At 54.1% G+C, this 20,618-nt stretch overlaps 3 protein-coding genes across 6 annotated transcripts in view; 2 read left to right on the top strand and 1 right to left on the bottom strand.

Moving 5' to 3' along the window:
* Positions 1-1,036: 1,036 nt before the first annotated feature.
* Positions 1,037-3,691, top strand: Lin7b (lin-7 cell polarity scaffold B). 2 transcript variants are annotated; one of them, XM_075953051.1, is made up of 6 exons: positions 1,037-1,184; positions 1,431-1,549; positions 1,688-1,759; positions 2,278-2,487; positions 3,148-3,311; positions 3,591-3,691. In XM_075953051.1, the coding sequence occupies exons 1-6, from the start codon at positions 1,148-1,150 to the stop codon at positions 3,610-3,612; spliced, it is 624 nt and encodes a 207-aa protein (XP_075809166.1). In that variant the 5' UTR covers positions 1,037-1,147; the 3' UTR covers positions 3,613-3,691. The 2 variants fall into 2 exon arrangements, with proteins under 2 accessions (XP_075809166.1, XP_075809167.1); XM_075953052.1 differs by having other exon boundaries at positions 1,064-1,184; positions 1,639-1,759.
* On the bottom strand, positions 3,672-5,442 carry LOC142837753 (uncharacterized). The gene is made up of 3 exons (XM_075953050.1): positions 5,215-5,442; positions 4,457-4,539; positions 3,672-4,179 (listed from the first exon to the last, which is right to left on the bottom strand). The coding sequence occupies exons 1-3, from the start codon at positions 5,332-5,334 to the stop codon at positions 3,672-3,674; spliced, it is 711 nt and encodes a 236-aa protein (XP_075809165.1). The 5' UTR covers positions 5,335-5,442.
* Positions 4,439-20,618, top strand: part of Ppfia3 (PPFI scaffold protein A3) — a 29,871-nt gene continuing 13,691 nt past the window's right edge. Inside the window, exons 1-14 of one of the 3 annotated variants that reach the window (XM_075953047.1) lie at positions 4,439-4,892; positions 10,851-11,105; positions 11,856-11,957; positions 12,277-12,441; positions 12,924-12,998; positions 13,103-13,177; positions 13,889-14,110; positions 15,099-15,245; positions 15,325-15,459; positions 15,563-15,646; positions 16,405-16,536; positions 16,760-16,822; positions 16,918-16,997; positions 18,824-18,968. In XM_075953047.1, the coding sequence (XP_075809162.1) occupies positions 10,866-11,105; positions 11,856-11,957; positions 12,277-12,441; positions 12,924-12,998; positions 13,103-13,177; positions 13,889-14,110; positions 15,099-15,245; positions 15,325-15,459; positions 15,563-15,646; positions 16,405-16,536; positions 16,760-16,822; positions 16,918-16,997; positions 18,824-18,968 (1,665 nt within the window). In that variant the 5' untranslated portion in view covers positions 4,439-4,892; positions 10,851-10,865. Of the gene's footprint in view, positions 4,897-10,850; positions 11,106-11,855; positions 11,958-12,276; positions 12,442-12,923; positions 12,999-13,102; positions 13,178-13,888; positions 14,111-15,098; positions 15,246-15,324; positions 15,460-15,562; positions 15,647-16,404; positions 16,537-16,759; positions 16,823-16,917; positions 16,998-18,823; positions 18,969-20,618 lie in introns of all 3 variants that reach the window. The other 2 variants (XM_075953049.1, XM_075953048.1) reach the window with 2 other exon arrangements.

Below are 20,618 nucleotides of genomic sequence, written 5' to 3'. Positions count from 1 at the left end.
GTGACCTAGGCCTTATGGCTCCTTGACTTTCTCTTCCAAAAATCTCTGTGAGCTGTGAAGGTTCCTGGTCAGGTCTGTTTCTGTGTCTCTGTCAGTCTCTCTCTGTATAGACAGGGTCTCGTGTATTCCTGGCAGCTCTGAAACTTGTTATATACATGAGGCCCGCCTTTAAAGCCTCTGCCTCGGGGGCTGGAGAGATGGCTCAGTGATTAGGAGCATTGCCTGCTCTTCCAAAGGTCCTGAGTTCAATTCCCGGCAACCACATGGTGGCTCACAACCATCTGTAATGAGATCTGGTGCCCTCTTCTGGCCTACAGACATACACACAGGCAGAATATTGTAGGCATAATAAATAAATAAATATTTAAAAAAAAAAAATAAAGCCTCTGCCTCCAGAGTGCTGAGATTAAAGGTGTGCGCCACCAAGCTGTGCGCTGTGTGTGTAGCCCAAGGTGGTGACCTTGCATAGAGTTCTGATCTTCCTGCCTCCACTTCTGAGTGTTGGGACTACAGGCGTGCATTACCACCCGTGACTTATACGCTCCTGGGTATGCGACCCAGAGTCTTGAGCATGCTAAGCTAGCACTCTACTGACTTAGTTACATCTTCAACTTCAGATTTCATTGTTCTGGTTTCTGGATACAGGCTCTTGGTATGTATCCCAGGCTTTCTAGTCACAGCGATCCTCTTTTCCCAGGCTCCTGGAAAGCTGCAGGCCCTGTAGCGGGTCCTGCAGAGCCCTGGAATCCTGAGAAACCACGCCCCCTAGACTTGTCAGTGTGGAAATGAGGGGGAACTACCGAAAGGGCACAGATATGCCATAAGGAGCAAAGCAGCACACCAACATTGTAACAGGAAGATAACAACCAGAACAAACCCATGCAATCATCTGGTAGTGATGTGGCACGGGCCGGGGGGGAGGGGAGCTAGGCACGCGGAGGACGAAGGTCTCGCAAGTCCCCCAAGTGGGAGGGGCCCCTGCGTGGCACCGCCTCAACGTCAGTGATGAGGGCAGAGGCTCGAACTGTTGGTAGCCGTGTGGGCGGGGCCTCGCGCTGCGCCTCCTTGTCGGCACCTGGTGGGCGGGGCCTCGTGCGGCACCTCCTCCTCGCTGTCGCCCGGGCGGGTGGCTTGCGTTGGCCGCGATATGGCTGCACTGGTGGAGCCGCTGGGACTGGAGCGGGGTAAGCGCTCGGGGGGTCCAGTCCGGTTTCTAAGCTCAGTGGGCCGCGCCAGTCAGATGCCGGGGGACAGGCGTAGTCAGGGTGGGCGGGGCGCGGCCTACGGGCGTGGGAGGGTCTGGGGCGGAGCGCACCAACAACACCCCGCCTGGGGTTGGGGTCCAGGGGACCGACAGGGCCGACGATTGATTCCAGCCTGACCTCGGTCGTCCTTCCTGCTGACTTCGCTGTTCTTACTGCGTTCTGCAGACGTGTCTCGGGCCGTGGAGCTGCTGGAGCGGCTGCAACGCAGCGGAGAGCTGCCCCCGCAGAAGCTGCAGGCCCTGCAGCGGGTCCTGCAGAGCCGTTTCTGTTCTGCCATCCGTGAGGTGAGCACCTTGGAACTGTGAGTTGTAGTTTACTAGCGCTGGTCGGCGGGGCCCGTGATGGGCAAGTGAACGCAGACCATTGTGTCCAGGGCTGTGAACTGGCATCTCCCTGATGCTGCCGCGTCCCCCACCCCCCAGGTGTACGAGCAGCTCTATGACACGCTGGATATCACTGGCAGCGCTGAGGTGCGGGCTCACGCCACAGCCAAGGTAGGCGCCTGTCCCTGCAGCTCTGGGTGACCACGAAAGAAGGCACAGTGCCCTCCCAAAGCTGGCCGTTCATACGTCTTCCTTCTCATTTGCGCATCTCTTACACCCTATGAAGATTTATTTATAATGCCCTTTAAATAACTGCACATTTTTAACTTGAATGCACATGAGATTCTCTTTAGCAACAGGCGAGGAAACTGACCTCACTTTTCTGCCGTAAAGATAACCCTAAAAGACGATCCAGTTGGATATCGTGAACAGGGACATCTATCCACACTGCAATGCCCCACTCTTCTTGTTACTGCCAGCAGACTCAGTTCTGTCCCCATCTGACCCCTAGGGTGGGGGCTAGTTTGTCTGAAAACAAGATTGGCAGGTGCAAAATACTGAGGATATACCTGGCTTGTGGAAGAATGCAACTGTTCTCACAGGTTTTAGTCACCTGGCGGGAGTCCCCTGCTTGACCTTTGAACCCTGGCTGAAGTGCCCCTCACATCAAGGCACCTCCTCTCTTCCAGGCCACAGTGGCTGCCTTCACAGCCAGTGAGGGCCATGCACATCCCAGGGTCGTGGAACTACCGAAGACTGATGAGGGTTTGGGCTTCAACATCATGGGTGGCAAAGAGCAGAACTCACCCATCTACATCTCTCGAGTCATCCCCGGAGGCGTGGCTGATCGCCATGGTGGCCTCAAGAGGGGAGACCAGCTGCTGTCCGTGAATGGTGTGGTGAGTGGGGCCACACCGTGTCTGTATGGAAGCACTGGTTGGTTTTTCCCTCCACACAGGGAGCACAGCTTTTGTAGACACTGCTGGCTCTCAAGGACTTGAGAGCATGCTAGGGGACCAGTCCAGTGTAGAGGATGGAAGGTTTTCTAGGAGGAAACTTTGGAGTGGATGCTGAAGGATGGGTAATTCTCAAGACTCAGAGGTGGAGGGTGGTTCTGGCTGAGAACGGATAGGGTTGGTAATTGCACTCCCCTGGCCTGAGGAGAAAGGTTGGCTCTGATAGAAGTCTGGGCCACCCAACATCCTGAACCCCAGTAGTTAGAATGCACCACGGAGGAGGTAGTTTGGCCAGAAAAGCTGGGCTTTTGTTACTGGGCTGTGAGAACAGTAGGCTTAGGGAGTGTCAAGGCCTCTCCAGGATCTGGGAGGACAAGAACAGGTTCCATGACCTGCTTCATTGACTAGGACTCTAAGCTGTACTGACATGACAGGTTTCAGGGTGCAGGTGCTGAATCTCAAGTTGGTAATCCACTGGGGAGGGGATAAGGCCCTGGAAGCTTGACCCTAGCAGCCTTCTCACTATCCACTGGTCCCGTGTCCTGGGTAGGGTGGTAAGGGCAGCGGTTTGGGTCAGCAGTCTGTGCGAGGCCTGCCCTGCAGAGTGTGGAGGGCGAACACCATGAAAAAGCCGTGGAACTCCTGAAGGCCGCCCAGGGCTCAGTGAAACTGGTGGTGCGGTACACCCCACGGGTGCTGGAGGAGATGGAGGCCCGCTTTGAGAAGATGCGATCTGCCCGGAGGCGCCAGCAGCACCACAGCTACACGTGAGCCTCGCGCCCACTCTCCCCCTGCTGCCGTCCCCAGCCCCAGACTCCCAAGCCAGGCCAGTGATCCCGGTGGTCCTTTATCCCTGGCTCTTCACAGGGGCTTCCTGACCCTTGAGCCCTACCATGGTAGCCAAGGCCCTGGGACTCTGGCTTCCTAATCTCAGAATCCCTGTGTCTGCTTTTCTGAACCGTTGTTTCCAGAACCTCAGCCTTAAACATCTCATGCCCCACTGAACCTCCTCTGAGCCTGAACTTCCCCTCTCCACATCCTTGCAGGTCTTTGGAGTCCCGAGGCTGAAATCAGCAGGACCCTCCACCTCCCCTGTACAGTATTATTTATTGTCACTGGCACCTTATTTAAAGATCTTTAACCCTCACCAAGTGTCTTGTGTGTCTGTCGCGCATCCTGGAATAGTGTCTGTGGAGGAGGAGGGTGAAGCTGAGGTTAAAACCAAGCTCTTTGCAGTATGGGTAGCGAGATCGACTCTGCTCGAGCAGCACTGAAGACTGAGGTTGGCCGGCTTCCCAGAGACTAATCGGGCCCAAGGCTGCGTCTAAATGAATGCCAGGGCGCACTACTGAAGACCACTGTCCCCAACACTTTAGAGGTTCGGAAGGGTCTCCCGCTGCCGGTAGGGCGCGGGAGTCTTGAAACGCAGCAGGAGCTCTGCCTCCGTAGGCGTGGCGGAGCGAACTATCCGCTGGGGGAGCCCAGCGGCCGTGCCACCGTCTGAGAGGGAGTCGGTAGCGGGGCGCGTGCAATTCCCCAGACGGGCGCAGGGGTGCGGAGTACCAGGCACTCACCACCCGTCGGCCACTCGCCTCACCTTCCAACCGAGCACATCCTTCCGGGAGCCGCCCTTGCCTTTAAAAAAAAAAGATTCCCACCTTGAACGTTGAATTCCCAACCCGCCACCCAGCCCTCCTGTCCCGTGAGGTGCGCGCTGCCGCGGGAACACGGGGTCGCGACTAGCGCTCCACGCGCGCTACAAGATTCAGGTGACATCATCCTCTGCCGGGCTCCGCCTCCATCCCAGGCCGCCGCACGCTGCATACTTATTGGTCGCTGCACCATGAGTCCCGCCCCCAGCTCTCCGCCCGCGCGGCCCCTCCCTCTCGATGCAGAGGCGGGGCCTGGTCACCGGCCGGCACGGACGCTAATTCTCATTGGCCACTCAGCGCCGTCCGTCAGTCTTCTGTTAAAGGGGCCACGACCGCCTGGGATCTGTTGGGGGAGGGGGAGGGAGGAGAAATTTTTTGGGGGGGAGAAGGTGGGATTGGGGGGGCGCTGGTGGGCACCCCTGGATCTGGCGACTGCGGCCTCGCGGGGGGAGGCTGTACGGTGACAAGGGCAGGGGGCTATTTTAGGGAATAAGAAGGCTGTGAGACCGTGAGGGGGAGGGGGGTCCCCAGCGCCGAAGCCGGAGCAAGAGACGCTGAGCCCGCGCTAGCGGCGTAGACAGGGCTCCAGAGCTCCAGATCCGGGCCCCGGCCGCCGCCAGGGGCCCCACCCGGTGCCCCTACCCCACCCCGCGTCCCTACTGCAGCCCAGCTCCTCCCGCAGTCGCCGCGGACCAGGTAGGTAAGAGCCCGGCCCAGCCTGCCCGGCAGCGCCCACCCCGGGGACCCCTGGGCTAGCCTCCCCCACTCACTTGCTCGAAATCCTGCATCCCCATCTACATCCCAAGGGAACCCAGAGTCCAGATTTCACAAGCCAACCCAGGAGAACCAGGCGTGTCCCTTCTCGGAGCCCAGAGTCCCCAGCCGAACCCTGGTATCTCAGGCGGGTTGCCTCCTTTTGCCTCCTCCAGGGCCCAGAAGCCTGAATCCCCTTAGTCTAGATCCCCCCTTTGGGCCCAGTCCTGGGAGCTCCAGACACTGGCCACCGCTGCACGGCTACCTCTATTGCTTCCGAATCGTTCCCCCATTCGCGCCCCCACCTTCTGGCTGGAACAGCCGGCAGCGTTCCTCCGTCCAGGCCCGCTCGCCCTGGAAACAGGCCGGCGCTGGAGCTGTCCATGGTCAGCTCTCTCGGTAGCCTCGCCTCCCCCTTCTCCTGCCACAGCCGCCCAGAAGGGGGTGCAGGCGGCGTGGGGATCCCCCTAACCGCGCCTTTGACCTGGGGATCCCCGGCGCCCCACCACCCCTAGCTGGGCCGCAGGGTTCTCATGTTTAGGCACCCTAGCTTTCCGGACTCTGGCTGCTTCACTTCAGGGCTTTTGAATGTCCCTGCCCAGGACGCTTTAGAGACCTTGTCATGGAACCTCCAGCTCCCACCTGGTTCTGAAGGGCTGTTGGTACCCAACATCTGCTGACCCTGAGTAATCGCCGTCACCCTATTCAGCACCTGGGGAATCCAGTTTCCCAGGCTTTGCCCACCCCCCTCCACTTAGCACCTAGTTTAACAACCCTCCCCCCACTCCCCCTTGTCAGACAAATGTGCCCAGTCTCCTGGTACACCGGCACCTGCTTACTGCCTTAGGGACTCAGGCGCCATGAGTTCTCTTCAAAAATCTGGAATGCAACTCCTTTGCTTCTGTCCTCCTTCCTTCTGGGCGGTCTAGGTGTCTCACCCCATCTCGTAATCCCCATTTAAAGAAATACATCCTAGGAACCCAGAATCTCAGACCATGACAACTGTCCCGTCCATCAGATCACCTGCCTAGCCCTACACTCTCATCAAATATTCAGGCTCTAAGTCTGTAACACCCTCCACATGGACTCAAAGGTCTGGACCCCCGCCTGGCTCTCCACTGCACTCCCATCTTCAGATTTTTGTGGCCTCGCCGTTCCATCAACTTCACTTCTTCCATGGCCTTAATGAACTCATCTGCCTGTCATCTCAGGTGCTAGACTTGCAGAGTCTCCTCTCCCACTAAAGCTGGGTGGTTGATGTATTTCTGGCATCTCATTGCCTCTAGAGACCCATATGGTGATGTCTGATATCTCATACTCCAAGTACCAAGCAGCCATCCCTTCCTTCCAGTGTGTTCTGTGGCCAGGGTTCTTGACCTGGAACCTACTTGCCATCTTCCTGCATTTCTAGTTATAACGAATCCTTTCCTTGTGTTACGTTCATGATTCCAAGTTCCAGAGCATTTCCAGATGGTACATCTATTCCATCCTCATCAAGGCGTGATCCGCATTCTATACCATGTGCTACATTCTCGGCATGTCTTTTGCCACTTGCTTCTCCCCATCCCCAACGAGCAGGGTTGTGCCATGTAGTCTATGTGCACATTTCCTTTTCCTCTTCTTCTTCCTCTCCTCCTCCTCCTCTTCTTTTTCTTTTTCTCTTCTGGTCTTTTCAAATACCTAGATAACATCCCTATGTCAATTTCTGCTCTCAACCTTCTCCTCAGACATGTCCTATATTTCTAGCAGCTGGGGCTGGGGGTATAGCTCCGAGGTAGAGCACTCACCTCACGTGCACAAGATCCAGGGTTCGATTCCTATCACAAGACCAAATAGACAAAAATATCTTGCCCCACCACCACCCCTTCAAATAATCTCAATGTAAGGTCTCCAGTGTTTTCATTTTAGATGTGTTTTATGTTCTGGTCATGTCTGCCCTTGTTCTAGAGCTCCTTCTCACCCCATGGATATTCTAACTTGTAGAATGTGTTGTTTTCAGTTAAATAGTCTAGTATTTATTAAATTTGTGCTATTTATCTTGCACAATCTTTTAAAAATGATTTATTTTACTGAGCAGTGGTGGCTCATGCCTTTAATCCCAGCACTTGGGAGGCAGAGATGGCACATCCCTGTGAGTTTGAGGCTAGCCTGGGCTACACAGTGAATTCTAAGACAGGCTCCAAAGCTACAGAGAAACCTTGCAAAAAATCAAAAAAAAAGATTGGTTTTATGTGAATTGATGTTTTTCTGTATGTATGTTTATGTGAGGATGCCAGATCTACAGGAACTGGAGTTACAGACAGTTGTGAGCTTCCCTGTGGGTGCTGGGAATTGAACCCAGGTGTTCTGGAAGAGCAGCCAGTGCTCTTAACTGCTGAACCATCTCTCCGGCCCCTGGAGCTTGCCTAGTTTTAAAGTTGGAAGGTCCCAGAACAGTCTGCTTCTTGTCTTTTCAAGTCTCAGGTTCTAGGGCCCTGTCCCCTCGATCCCCAACTTCTTTCCTCCCCTTACTATGACCCTAGCTCTGGTGTCAGACTTGTCCCTGATGGAACATAGGTTTCCATCTCCACCTGCTGCCTTGGATTCTAAGTCTGTTCTCGACTCTGTTTTTCTAGAGCCTTCAGCCTCAAAAATGTTCTTGTGTCCTGAACACCCCCACCCCCATTAGGGAATCTCTTTGTATCCCTATTATTTCCTACACTTTGTGGGTTTTTTGTATGTGTGCACACATGCCACAGTGTGAGGGTGGAGGTCAAATGACAACTTGCAGGAGTAGGTTCTCTCCTTACACCATCTGGGTCCCAGAGAATCAAACTCGGGTTCTCAGTCTTGGTAACAAATGCCTTTGCCCACTGAGACATCTTGCTGGCCCTGGTGTGTGTGTGTGTGTGTGTGTGTGTGTGTGTGTGTGTGTGTGTGTGTTTGGAACAGGATTTCCTCAGGCTAGTTTTTGTTTTTTATCTGTTTGTTTGTTTGCTTGTATTCCAAGTCCTGGCTGTCCTGGAACTCACTCTGTAGACCAGGCTGGCCTAGAACTCATAGAGATCGAGCTGCCCCTGTCTCCTGAGTGCTTGGATTAAAGATGGGCACCAGCCGGGCAGTGGTGCAAGCTTGGCAGTAGTGGCGCACGCCTTTAATCCCAGCACTTGGGAGGCAGAGGCAGGTGGATCTCTGTGAGCTTGGGGTCAGCCTGGTCCACAAGAGCTAGTTCCAGAACAGCCAGAGCTACACAGTGAGTTTCAGAGCAGGCTCCAAAACTACAGGGAAACCCTGTCTTGAAAAATCAAAACAAACAAACAAACCTCAAAACAAAATAAAGGTGCATCGCTACTGCCCAGCTCTCCAGCTGGTTTTAACCTGCCATCCTTCTGCCTCACCGGGGATCAGCTGGGGGCTCGATTTTTATTTTGTGTCCATGCATTCATGCTGAGCAGGCTCTGAGTTCTGTATCTTTACTGTATCCAGATTTACTATGTCCTGCATTAGGGATGTCCCTTTGTGTCATTTTGCTCACCTCTGTGTTTTGGGTTCTTGTCAGGTTGTTTTGGACTGATATTACCTTCGAAACCTCAGTTGTAGCGTAGGGCCCGCTAGTTAGCAAAAAAGCAGCTCTGTGGCCAGTTCTGGGCTCAGTGTCTTGTCTTTAGTGTGGGGTGTAGCATTTTGAGGACACTGATTGTCCACTTTATTTCTTTTAATTGTTTATTTCAATTTTATGTGCATTGGTGTTTTACCTACATGTATGTCTGTATGGGAACGTCAGAAGTTGTGAAATTGGAGTTACAGACAGGTGTGAGTTGCCTTCTGGGTCCTCTGGAAGAGCAGTGTTCTCAATCATTTTTCCAGCCCGAGTACCCACTTTCTTGTTCAGTGAATCTGAGGTCTACAGCAACCTAAGTCACCCCAGCTTGTATGTCCTGACCCAGGTGTGACCTAAGTCACCCCAGCCTGTATGTCCTGACCCCATTGAGACCTACCTAAGTCACACCAGGCTGTATGTCCTGACCCCGTTGAGACCTACATCACCCCAGGCTGTGTGTCCTGACCTAGTTGAGACCTAAGTCACCCCAGGCTGTGTGTCCTGACCCAGTTGAGACCTGTCACCCCAGGCTGTATGTCCTGACCCAGGTGTGACCTAAGTCACCCCAGGCTGTATGTCCTGACCCAGGTGTGACCTAAGTCACCCCTGGCTGTATGTTCTGACCCCGTTGAGACCTAAGTCACCCCAGGCTGTATGTTCTGACCCCGTTGAGACCTAAGTCACCCCAGGCTGTGTGTCCTGACCTAGTTGTGGCTTTGAGCTCCCCATGTTGGGGTCTTGCCTAAAGCTGGCCTTCTCTCTCAGAAACATTTTCTTGGACTCAGTTTCTGGGAGGCGTAGAGTTTCATGACCACCATTTAAAGACTAGGGGCTCTCAGGACTCAGCTGCATCCTTTGCTACACTCCAGAGCCCATCAGCAGCCCTCTTCTTCCTCTCACAAGAACCCAAGGCCCTAGAGCAAGGCTTTGGTCACAGTCCTCATTTGGGTGGAGCTGGGAAGTATCCAATCTCAAACCGGTTAGGCCGCTGCGTGGACTGGGGAAGAGTGAAAGTCCCTCCTGCTTTCGGCCGGGCCAGATGGACCTGTTGGACCTGAAGGGTTCCAGGGAGAGGCTCACTGGCCCTCACTACATCTCCGCCCCGCCCCTGGCCAGGAGGGCCCGAATCCCGCCTTCCGGCCCTATAAACCCCGCCCCTTCCCCCTCCCATACTCTTGGTTACCGCCTCATGAGGGCGGGGCTGGAGGAGCATCCCAGGACACCTAGATCCAAAAAGGGCGGAGAAGACTCCAACACCTTAGATTTTATGGGTCTTTCAAGCGATCTAGACCCACTAGGAGTAAGGAGGGCTCCGGGAAGGAGACTGCTGGAATCGCAGACCTCTTGTTGTGGGGGTCGACGGGCTGTGGGGGGCCTAGACAGCTGCGACCTGAGGCAAATGACTCGACCCTGATTCGTGTTAGGCATTTTTTTTTTTTGCGTGTTAGGCATTTTTGCTTTGTTTTTGTTTTATGAGAAAATGTCTAATGTAATCCCTGCTGATCTGGAATTCCCTAAAATAACCGAGAATGACTTTGAACTCCTGATCCTTTTGACTCCACTTCCCAACTACTGGGATTACAGGCTTACACTACCTTGCCTGGCTTAATAAATGGATATTTTATTTACTTTATTGGTATTGGGGACTCGACCCAGAGCTTCGCGCTGTGCCAAGCATGTGCTTTACGCTGAGCTATGACTCCAGCTCTCGTGCTTTTCTCTTATTCCCTCAAGTGTACTGTTGGTCCTTAGGTCGTAGAGAGGGACGGGCACCACATCACTGCCTAGTGACCTAATTCATAGCCGAAGTCCCGTGACTTTTTTAAGGCGTGGTTCTGGCTTGGGCCTCAGTTTCCTCATCTATGGAGTGGGTTGAGGATTCAAAGCAGAGCCACAACAGGCAAAAGCTAGTTTTAACCCACTCAGCCAGTGACTAGTCCCCCGGCTTTATTCAGTTCTCGAGTAGCCAGGCTTTGGTTTGCTACCAGTGTCTGGCGGAGTCAAGTCTCAACATCCCGAAATGCTTTTACCTAAGAAGTCCCCGCTGTTTATCCAAGAGCAATGGATTCCCAGTTTATCTTTGCCATGATTACAAAGGACAGGCCCCAGTTTCGCGCTCTTGGCGGCCAGCACCTAGTTTCCCTGCCTCCCCACCACGTGGCTGAACCTCATTTTCCCCCATGTCATGATCAGCTTGACTGACCTCAGTTGCCCCTTGTGCAATGCCCGGATTGGGGCCCCAGGGAGTACCAAACTAGCAGCGCCTCAGTTCTCTTCCTGAGCCCTGAAAAGGCTAGTCTGGCCCCTCTGCGCACCCGCAGGCCGGCACCGCCGCCATGATGTGCGAGGTGATGCCCACCATCAGCGAGGATGGTCGCCGGGGCTCGGCGCTGGGCCCGGACGAGGCGGGCGGCGAGCTGGAGCGCCTCATGGTCACGATGCTCACGGAGCGCGAGCGCCTGCTGGAGACGCTGCGAGAGGCGCAGGATGGACTGGCGACAGCGCAACTGCGGCTGCGTGAGCTCGGCCACGAGAAGGATTCCCTGCAGCGGCAGCTCAGCATCGCTCTGCCTCAGGTTGGGCGGGGCCCGAGGGGGCGTGGCCTAGAGGCAAGGGCCGTCCTGGGAGGGCGGAGCCACGAGGAAGGGAGTATGGGATTGGCTTGCTGTTAATGGGCGGGTCCTAGCTGCGAGATGGGCCGGGCTTATATGGAAAGGGCGGAGCCTGAGCCGTAGGATTTGCTGAGGATGCGGGACCTGAATGGCAAGATGGGTAGAACTTGGTGGGAGGGCAGAGCTTGAGAAAAGCGGTGCCTGGAGGAGAGGCGGGGACTATAGAGGAAGGGCGGGGCCTGAGCCGCAAAAAAAAAAAAACGTGGGGCTTAGCAAGAGGCAGGCAGTGTAAGAAAGAGTTGGGTTTTACTAGGAAGGCGGGACCTCTAGAAGGTTTAGCTGGGAAAAGAGGGTAGCTTAGGAGGGGTGGTGCCAGCTGCCTCCGGTAGGGAGGTATATGGAATTAGCTTGCTATTGGTGGGTGTGCCTCATCATCGAGATGGGCGTGGTATAGATGGAAGGGCGGGGTCTGAGCAACAAGAGGAGGTGTGACCTAATTAGGACCCATAGGTCCAGAGCTACAACAGGGAGGAGAGTACCGCCTAGAGGGGAGAAGTTTGAACTGCTTGAGGAGCTGGACTTAGCAAGGGTCAATCTAGAGTGGCTGGAGGAGGCGGGGCCTAGCCAGAAGGGGCGGAGCCTTCAAATTCTTGCAAAGAGAGAAAATAGGAAAATAATTGAGTCAGCCATCTGATTCTACCCACGCCTGGACAGGAGTTTGCGGCTCTGACGAAGGAGCTTAACTTATGTCGGGAACAGCTTCTGGAGAGAGAAGAAGAGATCGCAGAGCTGAAGGCGGAGCGTAACAACACCCGGGTGAGGGCTTTTGGCAATGGGGTTCTAAGCTGGATGGGACATAGGGTGGTGCCGACCAACATGTCTTTTTCCAGCATCTGGTTTTCTTGCTCCCAGTCTCCTGGATCATTTATTCCCGTGCTCCCCTCCTTTTTTCCCTGACCTGACCTTTCTGTTGATATCATCCCCTTCCTCAGCTCCTCCTCTGCTGTCCCTCTTTTCCTCACCTCTGCATGCTCCTATATTTTCTTCCTTGTGCACTACCAACGTGTCCCCTTTGCCTTGACCCTGCCTTTTCTCCCTTGCGTCTTTTCCTTGACGCCATGCCCTATCCTTCCAGCTCCTTTTGGAACACCTCGAGTGTCTGGTGTCCAGGCACGAGCGTTCCCTGAGAATGACTGTGGTGAAGCGGCAGGCCCAGTCCCCTGGAGGCGTCTCCTCGGAGGTGGAGGTGCTCAAGGCTCTCAAGTCCCTCTTTGAGCATCACAAGGCCCTGGATGAAAAGGTAGGCGAGTCAGAAAATGAAGAAAACGTGGTTGACCTCAACTAAACTAAGTGGGAAAGAGAAAAAAAAGTTGGCTATTATTGGCTGGAGATATTCACACCTGAGAAAACATTATTGTGTCGAATTGGAACATGAATTGATTGAAAAGAAATATGTACTATCTAATCCCAGCACTCAGAAGGCAGAGGCAGGTAGATCTCTATGAATTTGAGGCTTGCCTGGTCTACACAGAGAGTTCCAGGCCTCACAAGGTTATATTGTCTAAAAAATAAGAAGAGAGTAGTGGATACCGGGGGATAGCCTGCCTGATACCTGGCTGACACCCCACACTCACAGTGGCTTCAGACCTTTCTTCCGCAGGGTGATAAGGGACAAGTTCGCCAGACTCAGACTGAGACTTTGCACTAGGCATCCTTCTGCCTCAGCCTCCTGAGTAGCTCCAGGCTCTATGTGGTCTGAATATGTCTCACACCCCTCCTCAGGTCCGAGAAAGATTGCGGATGGCGCTAGAGAGAGTGGCGGTGCTGGAGGAGGAGCTGGAACTCAGCAATCAGGAGGTAGGGGGCGTGGCAGAGAAGGGGAGGGGCCAGGTCTCGGTGGAGGACACCCGCAGGGCCTCTAAGCAGGAACTCAGTGTGCTCCGGTGTTTTGGTTCTTCTAGACTCTGAACCTTCGAGATCAACTATCTAGAAGGCGGTCAGGGCTGGAGGAGCCAGGCAAGGATGGGGACGGACAGGTGAGAGGTGTAAGTCCCCTCCCTGTGACTTCCACTCAACAGTGATTGGTTTGCTGAGCATGGAATCTAGGGTCTCAAGTGCTCTACTTCGCCGCGCACTCCTTCCTGGAGGATTCTAGGGAGGGCTCTTCCACTGAGCAACGTCTCCAGCCCTTCACTAAGGGATTCTAGGCAGGGGCTTTTCTTCTGAACCACATCCTTAGCCAGCTTTTTACTTTTTGTGAGTCTGGGTCTCACTCTACAGCTCATGTTGACCGCCAGCTCAAGATCCTTCTACCTGAGCCTTCTACCTCACTGAAGTCCAAGCCTCCAGCACTATGCCCAGGGCCTCCCTGAGTCTGAGTCTGTAATGAGCATTTTGCTATTTTTCAAAGGTCTTATTAACCGCCTGTGTGTATGGGGAGGTCATAGGACGTTCGCTCCTCTCATGACGTGAGTCCTGGAGGCTGAACTAAGGTCGTCAGGCTTGGTGGCCGAACCATTTCATCAGCTCCTGATGGTCTCTTTAATGTTTGGCCTAATGACACCTGAACCCCGAACAGCTTTACTGGTCACCTAGCTAACGTCTTTGGCCGTCAGTGACAGACCCTTTTGGACTCTGGTCTACAAGGCCCTTACTGGTCTCTGGTTCCCCTTCCCATCCCCTGCCCTGTGGTAGCTGATCAACCCTGCTCTGCATTTTGGGTTCTCTTCCTTCCTCTCTCTCTCCAGACCCTTGCTAATGGCCTGGGTCCTGTTGGAGACTCCAGCCGGCGCACGGCAGAGCTGGAGGAGGCCCTGGAGCGGCAGCGGGCAGAGGTGTGCCAGCTGCGGGAGCGCCTGGCGGTGCTGTGCCGTCAGATGAGCCAGCTGGAGGAGGAGCTGGGCACTGCTCACCGCGAGCTGGGTAAGGCCGAGGAAGCTAACTCCAAGCTGCAACGAGACCTCAAGGAGGTGAGGTGGAGCCCCTGGAGAGCCGCTCTCTGTCCCCCTGCCCTGACCTTCTCCCAACCCTTGGAGAGTAATTGAGTTTGAGGATGATGGGACCTGGACTCAGTCTCCTCAGCTGCACAATGGGACTGATCTGAGTGTTTGCCTGTGGCAGTGTGGCCCTTCCCACCTTTTTACTGTGTTACCATGGTGATAGAACCCAGGATATCACATCCCTTAGGCCCAGGATCTATCTACTTCTGAGCCATGGTCCCAGATTCTTATTGGCAGGTACTTTCTTCTGAGTCATCCCAGCCTCTCAGGAGGGATACTGGGCAGTAGCTCTGCAGTCAAGCTCCACCCCGCCTGCTGCTTTCCTTTTTGAAACAGGGTAACTTGCCCAGCTTGGCTGTGCAGTCATGGCCTTCTGCCTCAGACTTCTGCATACTAGGCTCTGCTGGGCTGGATACTTGACGACAGTGAATGGGAACATGGATTTTTTATTTCCCCTTAGCAGGGCTGTTTCCTGCTACCAGCCCTCGCACCAGCCCCAGGCATGCCTATCTCCCCCTGATCTAGCACATCTTTCCTGGGAGTCTAAGCTTGTGCTAGCCTCTTTGAGAGTGGGCATGAACTGTCCAGAGAGATGCCAGCAAGTACTCTGTGATACTAACAGTGTTACACTGAGTGGGCTTGAGTGGAGACCGCATCCCATAAGCCTTTGGCCTTTTACTTGCCTACGTATCCCAGGCAGGCCTTGAACTTGACTGACCTCCCACTCTCAGTCCTCTTGCCCCCTACTTGTTGGGGTTACATGAAGGTGGCACTGCAAGGCCCTGAGCTTTCCATCATCTTCATGGGAGGGTCTAAGCCAGACTGTCTGAAAAGCGATGATGCACAATGGGGCAAGGAGCTTATTTTCCATAAACCCTTGCCATGCCTTGTCTCAGCCTCTGCCACCACAAGCCTTTCTGGGAGTTGTAGTCCACACATCTCCTCACACTGTCTTTAGGCCCTGGCTCAGCGGGAGGATATGGAAGAGCGCATCACGACGCTGGAGAAGCGCTACCTGAGTGCCCAGCGTGAGGCCACGTCTTTACATGATGCCAACGACAAGCTGGAGAACGAGTTGGCCAGCAAAGAGTCGCTGTACCGACAGGTGAGAGCCACCAGCAAGAGACCATGAGAGGATGCTGGGTAAAGGAGCCCCTCGGCATTTCTGCCTGTTTCTCTCTTAGAGTGAAGAGAAGAGCCGTCAGCTGGCCGAGTGGCTGGACGACGCCAAGCAGAAGCTCCAGCAGACCCTGCAGAAGGCTGAAACCTTGCCAGAGATAGAGGCTCAGCTGGCACAGCGTGTGGCTGCTTTGAACAAGGTGACAGCCTGGCAGGGGCGGGGTCAGGGGTGCAGGGGCGGGACCAGGATCTCCAAGGCATCTTGGTGGAATCAAGTCAGACTCCACGGGTCCTGTCCCCTAGGCTGAAGAACGCCATGGAAACTTTGAAGAACGGCTTCGGCAGCTGGAGGCACAGCTGGAGGAGAAGAACCAGGAGCTGCAGCGGGTAAGGGAGCCAAGAGAACCAATGGAGCTCGCTGTGAGGTGGGGGCGGGGCTTGTCTGAGGGTGTGGCCTGGTAGGATTTACCTGAGGGATATGGTTTAGATGATGAAAGACTAGGTTTTTATCAGGGGAGGGGTTTGCATGAGAAGCAGGACTTGGAAGCGTGTGTGTGTGTGTGTGTGTGTGTGTGTTAGATGAGCCAGCCGGGGCAAGGCTTACTGAGGGAGTGAGCTAGTAGGGACTAAGATGAATGGCAGAGCTTTCCGGGCTCACGTGAAGGTGCTAGGTGCGGAGTATGAGGCTTACGTGAGGCGGTGTGATTGGGAGGAATCTAGCGGAGGGAATGGGTTAGGTGGAACTTCTGTGAGGGCCGGACTTAAAGAGCCTGAGAGTGAGGACAGGAACTTAGATGAAGGAGCTGGGGTTGGGGTCCAGGGGTTGTGTTAGCTGAGTACATGGTTGAGTGGGATATAGATGGGAGATGGGGTGTAGTGAGGGGGAGGTACTAAAACGAGGGAGCGGGGCTTAGATGGGGTCAAGGCTGGGTGAGATTTACATGAAGAGGGGGGCTTAGAGGAGCAGGACAGTGGGCGGGGCTGAGCTGGGGCGTGCGTCAGAGGCATTGGTTGGAATGAGGGGTGGGTTAGGAGTGAGCTTAGATGAGGCCAAGCTAGGTGGGAGGCGAGATGAGAGGAGGAGGGCTTCGGGGAAGGGCAATAATAGGGGAAGGCTTGACGTCTCTGCCCTGTCCCTTGCTCAGGCCCGGCAGAGGGAGAAGATGAATGATGACCATAATAAACGACTGTCAGAGACAGTGGACAAGCTGTTGAGCGAATCCAATGAACGCTTGCAGCTTCACCTCAAGGAACGCATGGGTGCGCTGGAGGAGAAGGTGTGCTCCCCACTCGTCCTAGGCCTTTGACAACCCGGGTGTCTCTAGCTGTCATTCTGGGGCCCATACATCTTCCTCAGATCTGTCATCTGACACCTCCCTACACGCAGACTCTGACTGACTGAAGGCACCATTTTTCTTGAACATTCCAAGAGCAGAATTTTGCTAGGTCACAACCCCTCCATCCCAGCCTCGCCCTCCCATTTCATCCCTGTCCCCACAGAACTCCTTGAGCGAGGAGATTGCTAACATGAAGAAGCTTCAAGACGAGCTACTGCTGAACAAGGTGGGAGCCTGGGACTCGGTGGGGAAGTTATTGAGCAGCCTCTCCTCAGAGCACCAGAATCTCACCCCATAGCTCTGCCCGCCTCCTCTCCCTAGGAGCAGCTCTTGGCTGAGATGGAACGAATGCAGATGGAGATTGACCAGCTACGGGGAAGGCCACCCTCCTCCTATTCCCGGTGAGGGAAGCCCTCCTGTCCTTTCCTAGGGAGCCCCGATAGTCAAGTTCATCCCTTCATCTCCACTCCTTACTCTCAGCTGCTCATCCCTTACTTTTTAATTTTTATAGTACTGGGGATCAAAACCCAGGGCTTCCTGTGTGCTGTCATCAAGCCACACCCCACCCCCTCGCTGGGGGATTCTAGGCAGGGTAGAGACCTCTGACCACACCCCACCCCCTCGCTGGGGGATTCTAGGCAGGGTAGAGACCTCTGACCACACCCCACCCCCTCGCTGGGGGATTCTAGGTAGGATAGAGACCTCTGACCACACCCCACCCCCTCGCTGGGGGATTCTAGGCAGGGTAGAGACCTCTGACCACACCCCACCCCCTCGCTGGGGGATTCTAGGCAGGGTAGAGACCTCTGACCACACCCCACCCCCTCGCTGGGGGATTCTAAGCAGGGTAGAGACCTCTGACCACTGGGGGATTCTAAGCAGGGTAGAGACCTCTGACCACACCTCCACCCTCACTGGGGGATTCTCAACTCTACCCTGTATATCTCCAGTCTCTTTTTACTTTCCTTTTTTTTTTTTTTTTTTTTTTTTTTTTTTGGTTTTTCTAGACAGGGTTTCTCTGTGGCTTTGGAGTCTGTCCTGGAACTAGCTCTGTAGACCAGGCTGGTCTCAAACTCACAGAGATCCGCCTGCCTCTGCCTCCCGAGTGCTGGGATTAAAGGCGTGCGCCACCATCGCCCGACTTTTACTTTCCTTTTGAGACAGAATCTCACTAACTTGCCTGGCCTGGCTTTGAACCTGTGATTCTTCCCAAGTAGTTGAGACTGCAACCTTACACTTCAGGTCCAGCTTCATTCAATTTTGTTTATTTAAGAATATTTTTATTTATTTATTTATTATGTATACAATATTCTGTCAGTGTATATGCCCGCAGGCCAGAAGAGGGCACAGATCTCATTACAGATGGTTGTGAGCCACCATGTGGTTGCTGGGAATTGAACTCAGGACCTTTGGAAGAACAGGCAATGCTCCTAACCTCTGAGCCATCTCTCCAGCCCCTATTTAAGAATATTTAAGGCCGGCCGGGCGGTGGTGGTGCACGCCTTTTAATCCCAGCACTCGGGAGGCAGAGGCAGGCGGATCTTTGTGAGTTCGAGGCCAGCCTGGTCTACAAGAGCTAGTTCCAGGACAGGAACCAAAAGCTATGGAGAAACCCTGTCTTGAAAAAACAAACAAACAAACAAACAAAAGAATATTTACAGCCGGGTGGTGGTGGCGCTCGCCTTTAATCCCAGCACTCGGGAGGCAGAGGCAGGCGGATCTCTGGGAGTTTGAGGCCAGCCTGGTCTACAAGAGCTAGTTCTGGAAGGCTCCAAAAGCTACGGAGAAACCCTGTCTCGAAAAATAAAAAAAAAATCCATTATTTGACAAGTTCATACATATGTCTTGGTCATATATACTCCTAACTCTCCCCCAAACTCCCCCAAATGTTTCATACCCAATTCCTTCTCTCTCTCTCTCTCTTTCCCTTTTTGTTTTGTTTTGTTTTCCCAGTGTTTCTCTTTGTAGCCCTGGGTGACCTGGAATTTTCTCTGTAGACCAGGCTGGCCTAGAACTCACAGAGAGACTCACCTGCCTCTGCCTCTGCCTCCTGAGTGCTAGGATTAAAATGGATGTGCCACCACTGCCCAGTTCAATTTCATTTTAAAATAACCTACTAAGTCCAATTATTGCCACCCCTAGCCCAGGCTGGCCTGTTCCTGTGACCCCCTAACCTCTATCTCATGTCTGGCCCCTGGGTTCTTAACTACCCTTCCTATGTTCACAGGTCTCTCCCTGGCAGTGCCCTGGAGCTCCGTTACTCCCAGGCACCAACTTTACCTTCTGGTGCCCCTCTGGATCCTTACGGAGCTGCCAGTGGCCGGGCAGGCAAGAGGGGACGCTGGTCAGGGGCCAAGGATGAGTCTTCCAAGGTCAGCAGCCCCCTCTGGGGCCTGGACTGAGGGGCAGTGGGCAGTGCTAGGGGATAGCTGGGTCCAGGCAGCTCAGGGAGGATGTGGGGCCTGGACTGAGGGGCAGTGGGCAGAGCTGGGGGTCAGCTGGATCTGGGCAGCTCAGGGAGGATGTGGGGCCTGGACTGAGGGGCAGTGGGCAGTAATGGGGGACAGCTGGATCCGGGCAGCTCAGGGAGGATGTGGGGCCTGGACTGAGGGGCAGTGGGCAGAGCTGGGGGGGCAGCTGGATCCGGGCAGCTCAGGGAGGATGCTGGGATGAAGGACGCATCCCTCTGACTCACTGCCTTCCCTCCTGGCCTCCAATACCACCGGGTACCGCCCGCACATCGCATCTCCTCCTGTGATTTACATGGTGAGCATATGGATGAGGGAAGAGTGGAGAAGCCAGGGGGGTGAGGCCGGGTGAAGAGAAGAAGCTGGCTGGGTGCGGGGCAGTCATGGGTGTAGGCATGGCTTCGCGACGGTTAGGTGAGCCACTAAGAGACTCATGCTGTGGAGAAGCACATGCAGCAAAACACTTGCCGTGTACACACCAACGCCGACTTCCCAGGCTTCAGCATGCATGTAACAAGCCAGATGCGGTGGAGTGTGCCTGTTGTCTCAGCTCGGGGGAGGTGTAGACAGGAGGATCTTTGAAGCCTGTGGTCAGCCAGCCTCAATAGGGAGCTCCAGGTTCAGTGAGAGACTATGTCTCAAAATATAAGGTAGGGCTGGGCCTTCAGGACTCTTGGGCAGGTGGGTCTCTGTGTTCCAGGCCAACAAGGTTAACACATTGAGATCCTGTCTAAAACAAAAAACAAACAACAACAGAAAAAGAAGTAAGGTGGAGCCAGCAAGACGGCTCAGTAGGTCGCGGCGTTTGCAGCTTAGCCTCGTGGTCTGAGTTCAAGGCCAGGCCCGAAGTGGTGGAAGGACAGACCTGAGTCCCCAAAGCTGTCCTCTGACATCTACTTGCACACCATGACACACGCACACCCACCACCACACACGAAACAATATGTTAAAAAGAAAACAGAGATTCAGGAGAATCACGTGACCAGTGACATGGGGCTGCAGCTTCTGCATAGGTACACATTAAGAAGAAGAAGGAAGGCCGGAGAGATGGCTCAGTGGTTAAAAATGTCTACTTTCCTACCAGAGGTCTCAAGTTCATCCTCACGGTGACATCTGTAAGTTCCATTCTGGTGTTCCTCTGCCCTCTTCTGGCTTCTGTGGGAACCATGCATGCGCATGGTGCACATACATACATTACACACATGCAGGCAGCAAAACACTTACATAAATTATACACACACACATATATATACAGTATATATATATATATATATATATATTTTTTTTTTTTTTTTTTTTTGAGACAGGGTTTCTCTGTAGCTTTGGTGCCTGTTGTCCTGGAACTCACTCTGTAGACCAGGCTGGTCTTAAACTCACAGAGAACCACCTGCTTCTGCCTCCCGAGTGCTGGAATTAAAAGTGTGCGCCACCGCTGCCCGGCTAAATAAATATTTCTTAAAAAGAAGAGGCATATGTCTTTAACCCCAGCACTCAAGACAGTCAGAGCTCTGTGAGTTTGAGGCCAGCCTGGTCTACAGAGCAAGTTCCAGGACA

This window comes from Microtus pennsylvanicus, chromosome 18 (assembly GCF_037038515.1).
Source record: "Microtus pennsylvanicus isolate mMicPen1 chromosome 18, mMicPen1.hap1, whole genome shotgun sequence".
Classification (NCBI taxonomy): domain Eukaryota; kingdom Metazoa; phylum Chordata; class Mammalia; order Rodentia; family Cricetidae; genus Microtus; species Microtus pennsylvanicus.
Note: the sequence above shows the minus strand (reverse complement) of the source record. Positions and strands in the feature narration are given on the sequence as shown.

Bases quoted from the DNA above. Each gene is read 5' to 3' on its own strand.
- Lin7b (XM_075953051.1), top strand. From the start codon at position 1,148: ATGGCTGCACTGGTGGAGCCGCTGGGACTGGAGCGGG. The intron at 1,185-1,430 runs GTAAGCGCTCGG...TGCGTTCTGCAG, and splicing joins GCCGCTGGGACTGGAGCGGG to ACGTGTCTCGGGCCGTGGAG. The intron at 3,312-3,590 runs GTGAGCCTCGCG...ACATCCTTGCAG, and splicing joins CAGCAGCACCACAGCTACAC to GTCTTTGGAGTCCCGAGGCT.
- LOC142837753 (XM_075953050.1), bottom strand. From the start codon at position 5,334: ATGGACAGCTCCAGCGCCGGCCTGTTTCCAGGGCGAGCGGGCCTGGAC. The intron at 4,540-5,214 runs GTAGCCGTGCAG...CTCCCCCAACAG, and splicing joins ACGATTCGGAAGCAATAGAG to ATCCCAGGCGGTCGTGGCCC. The intron at 4,180-4,456 runs GTGACCAGGCCC...TTTTTTTTAAAG, and splicing joins ATTAGCGTCCGTGCCGGCCG to GCAAGGGCGGCTCCCGGAAG.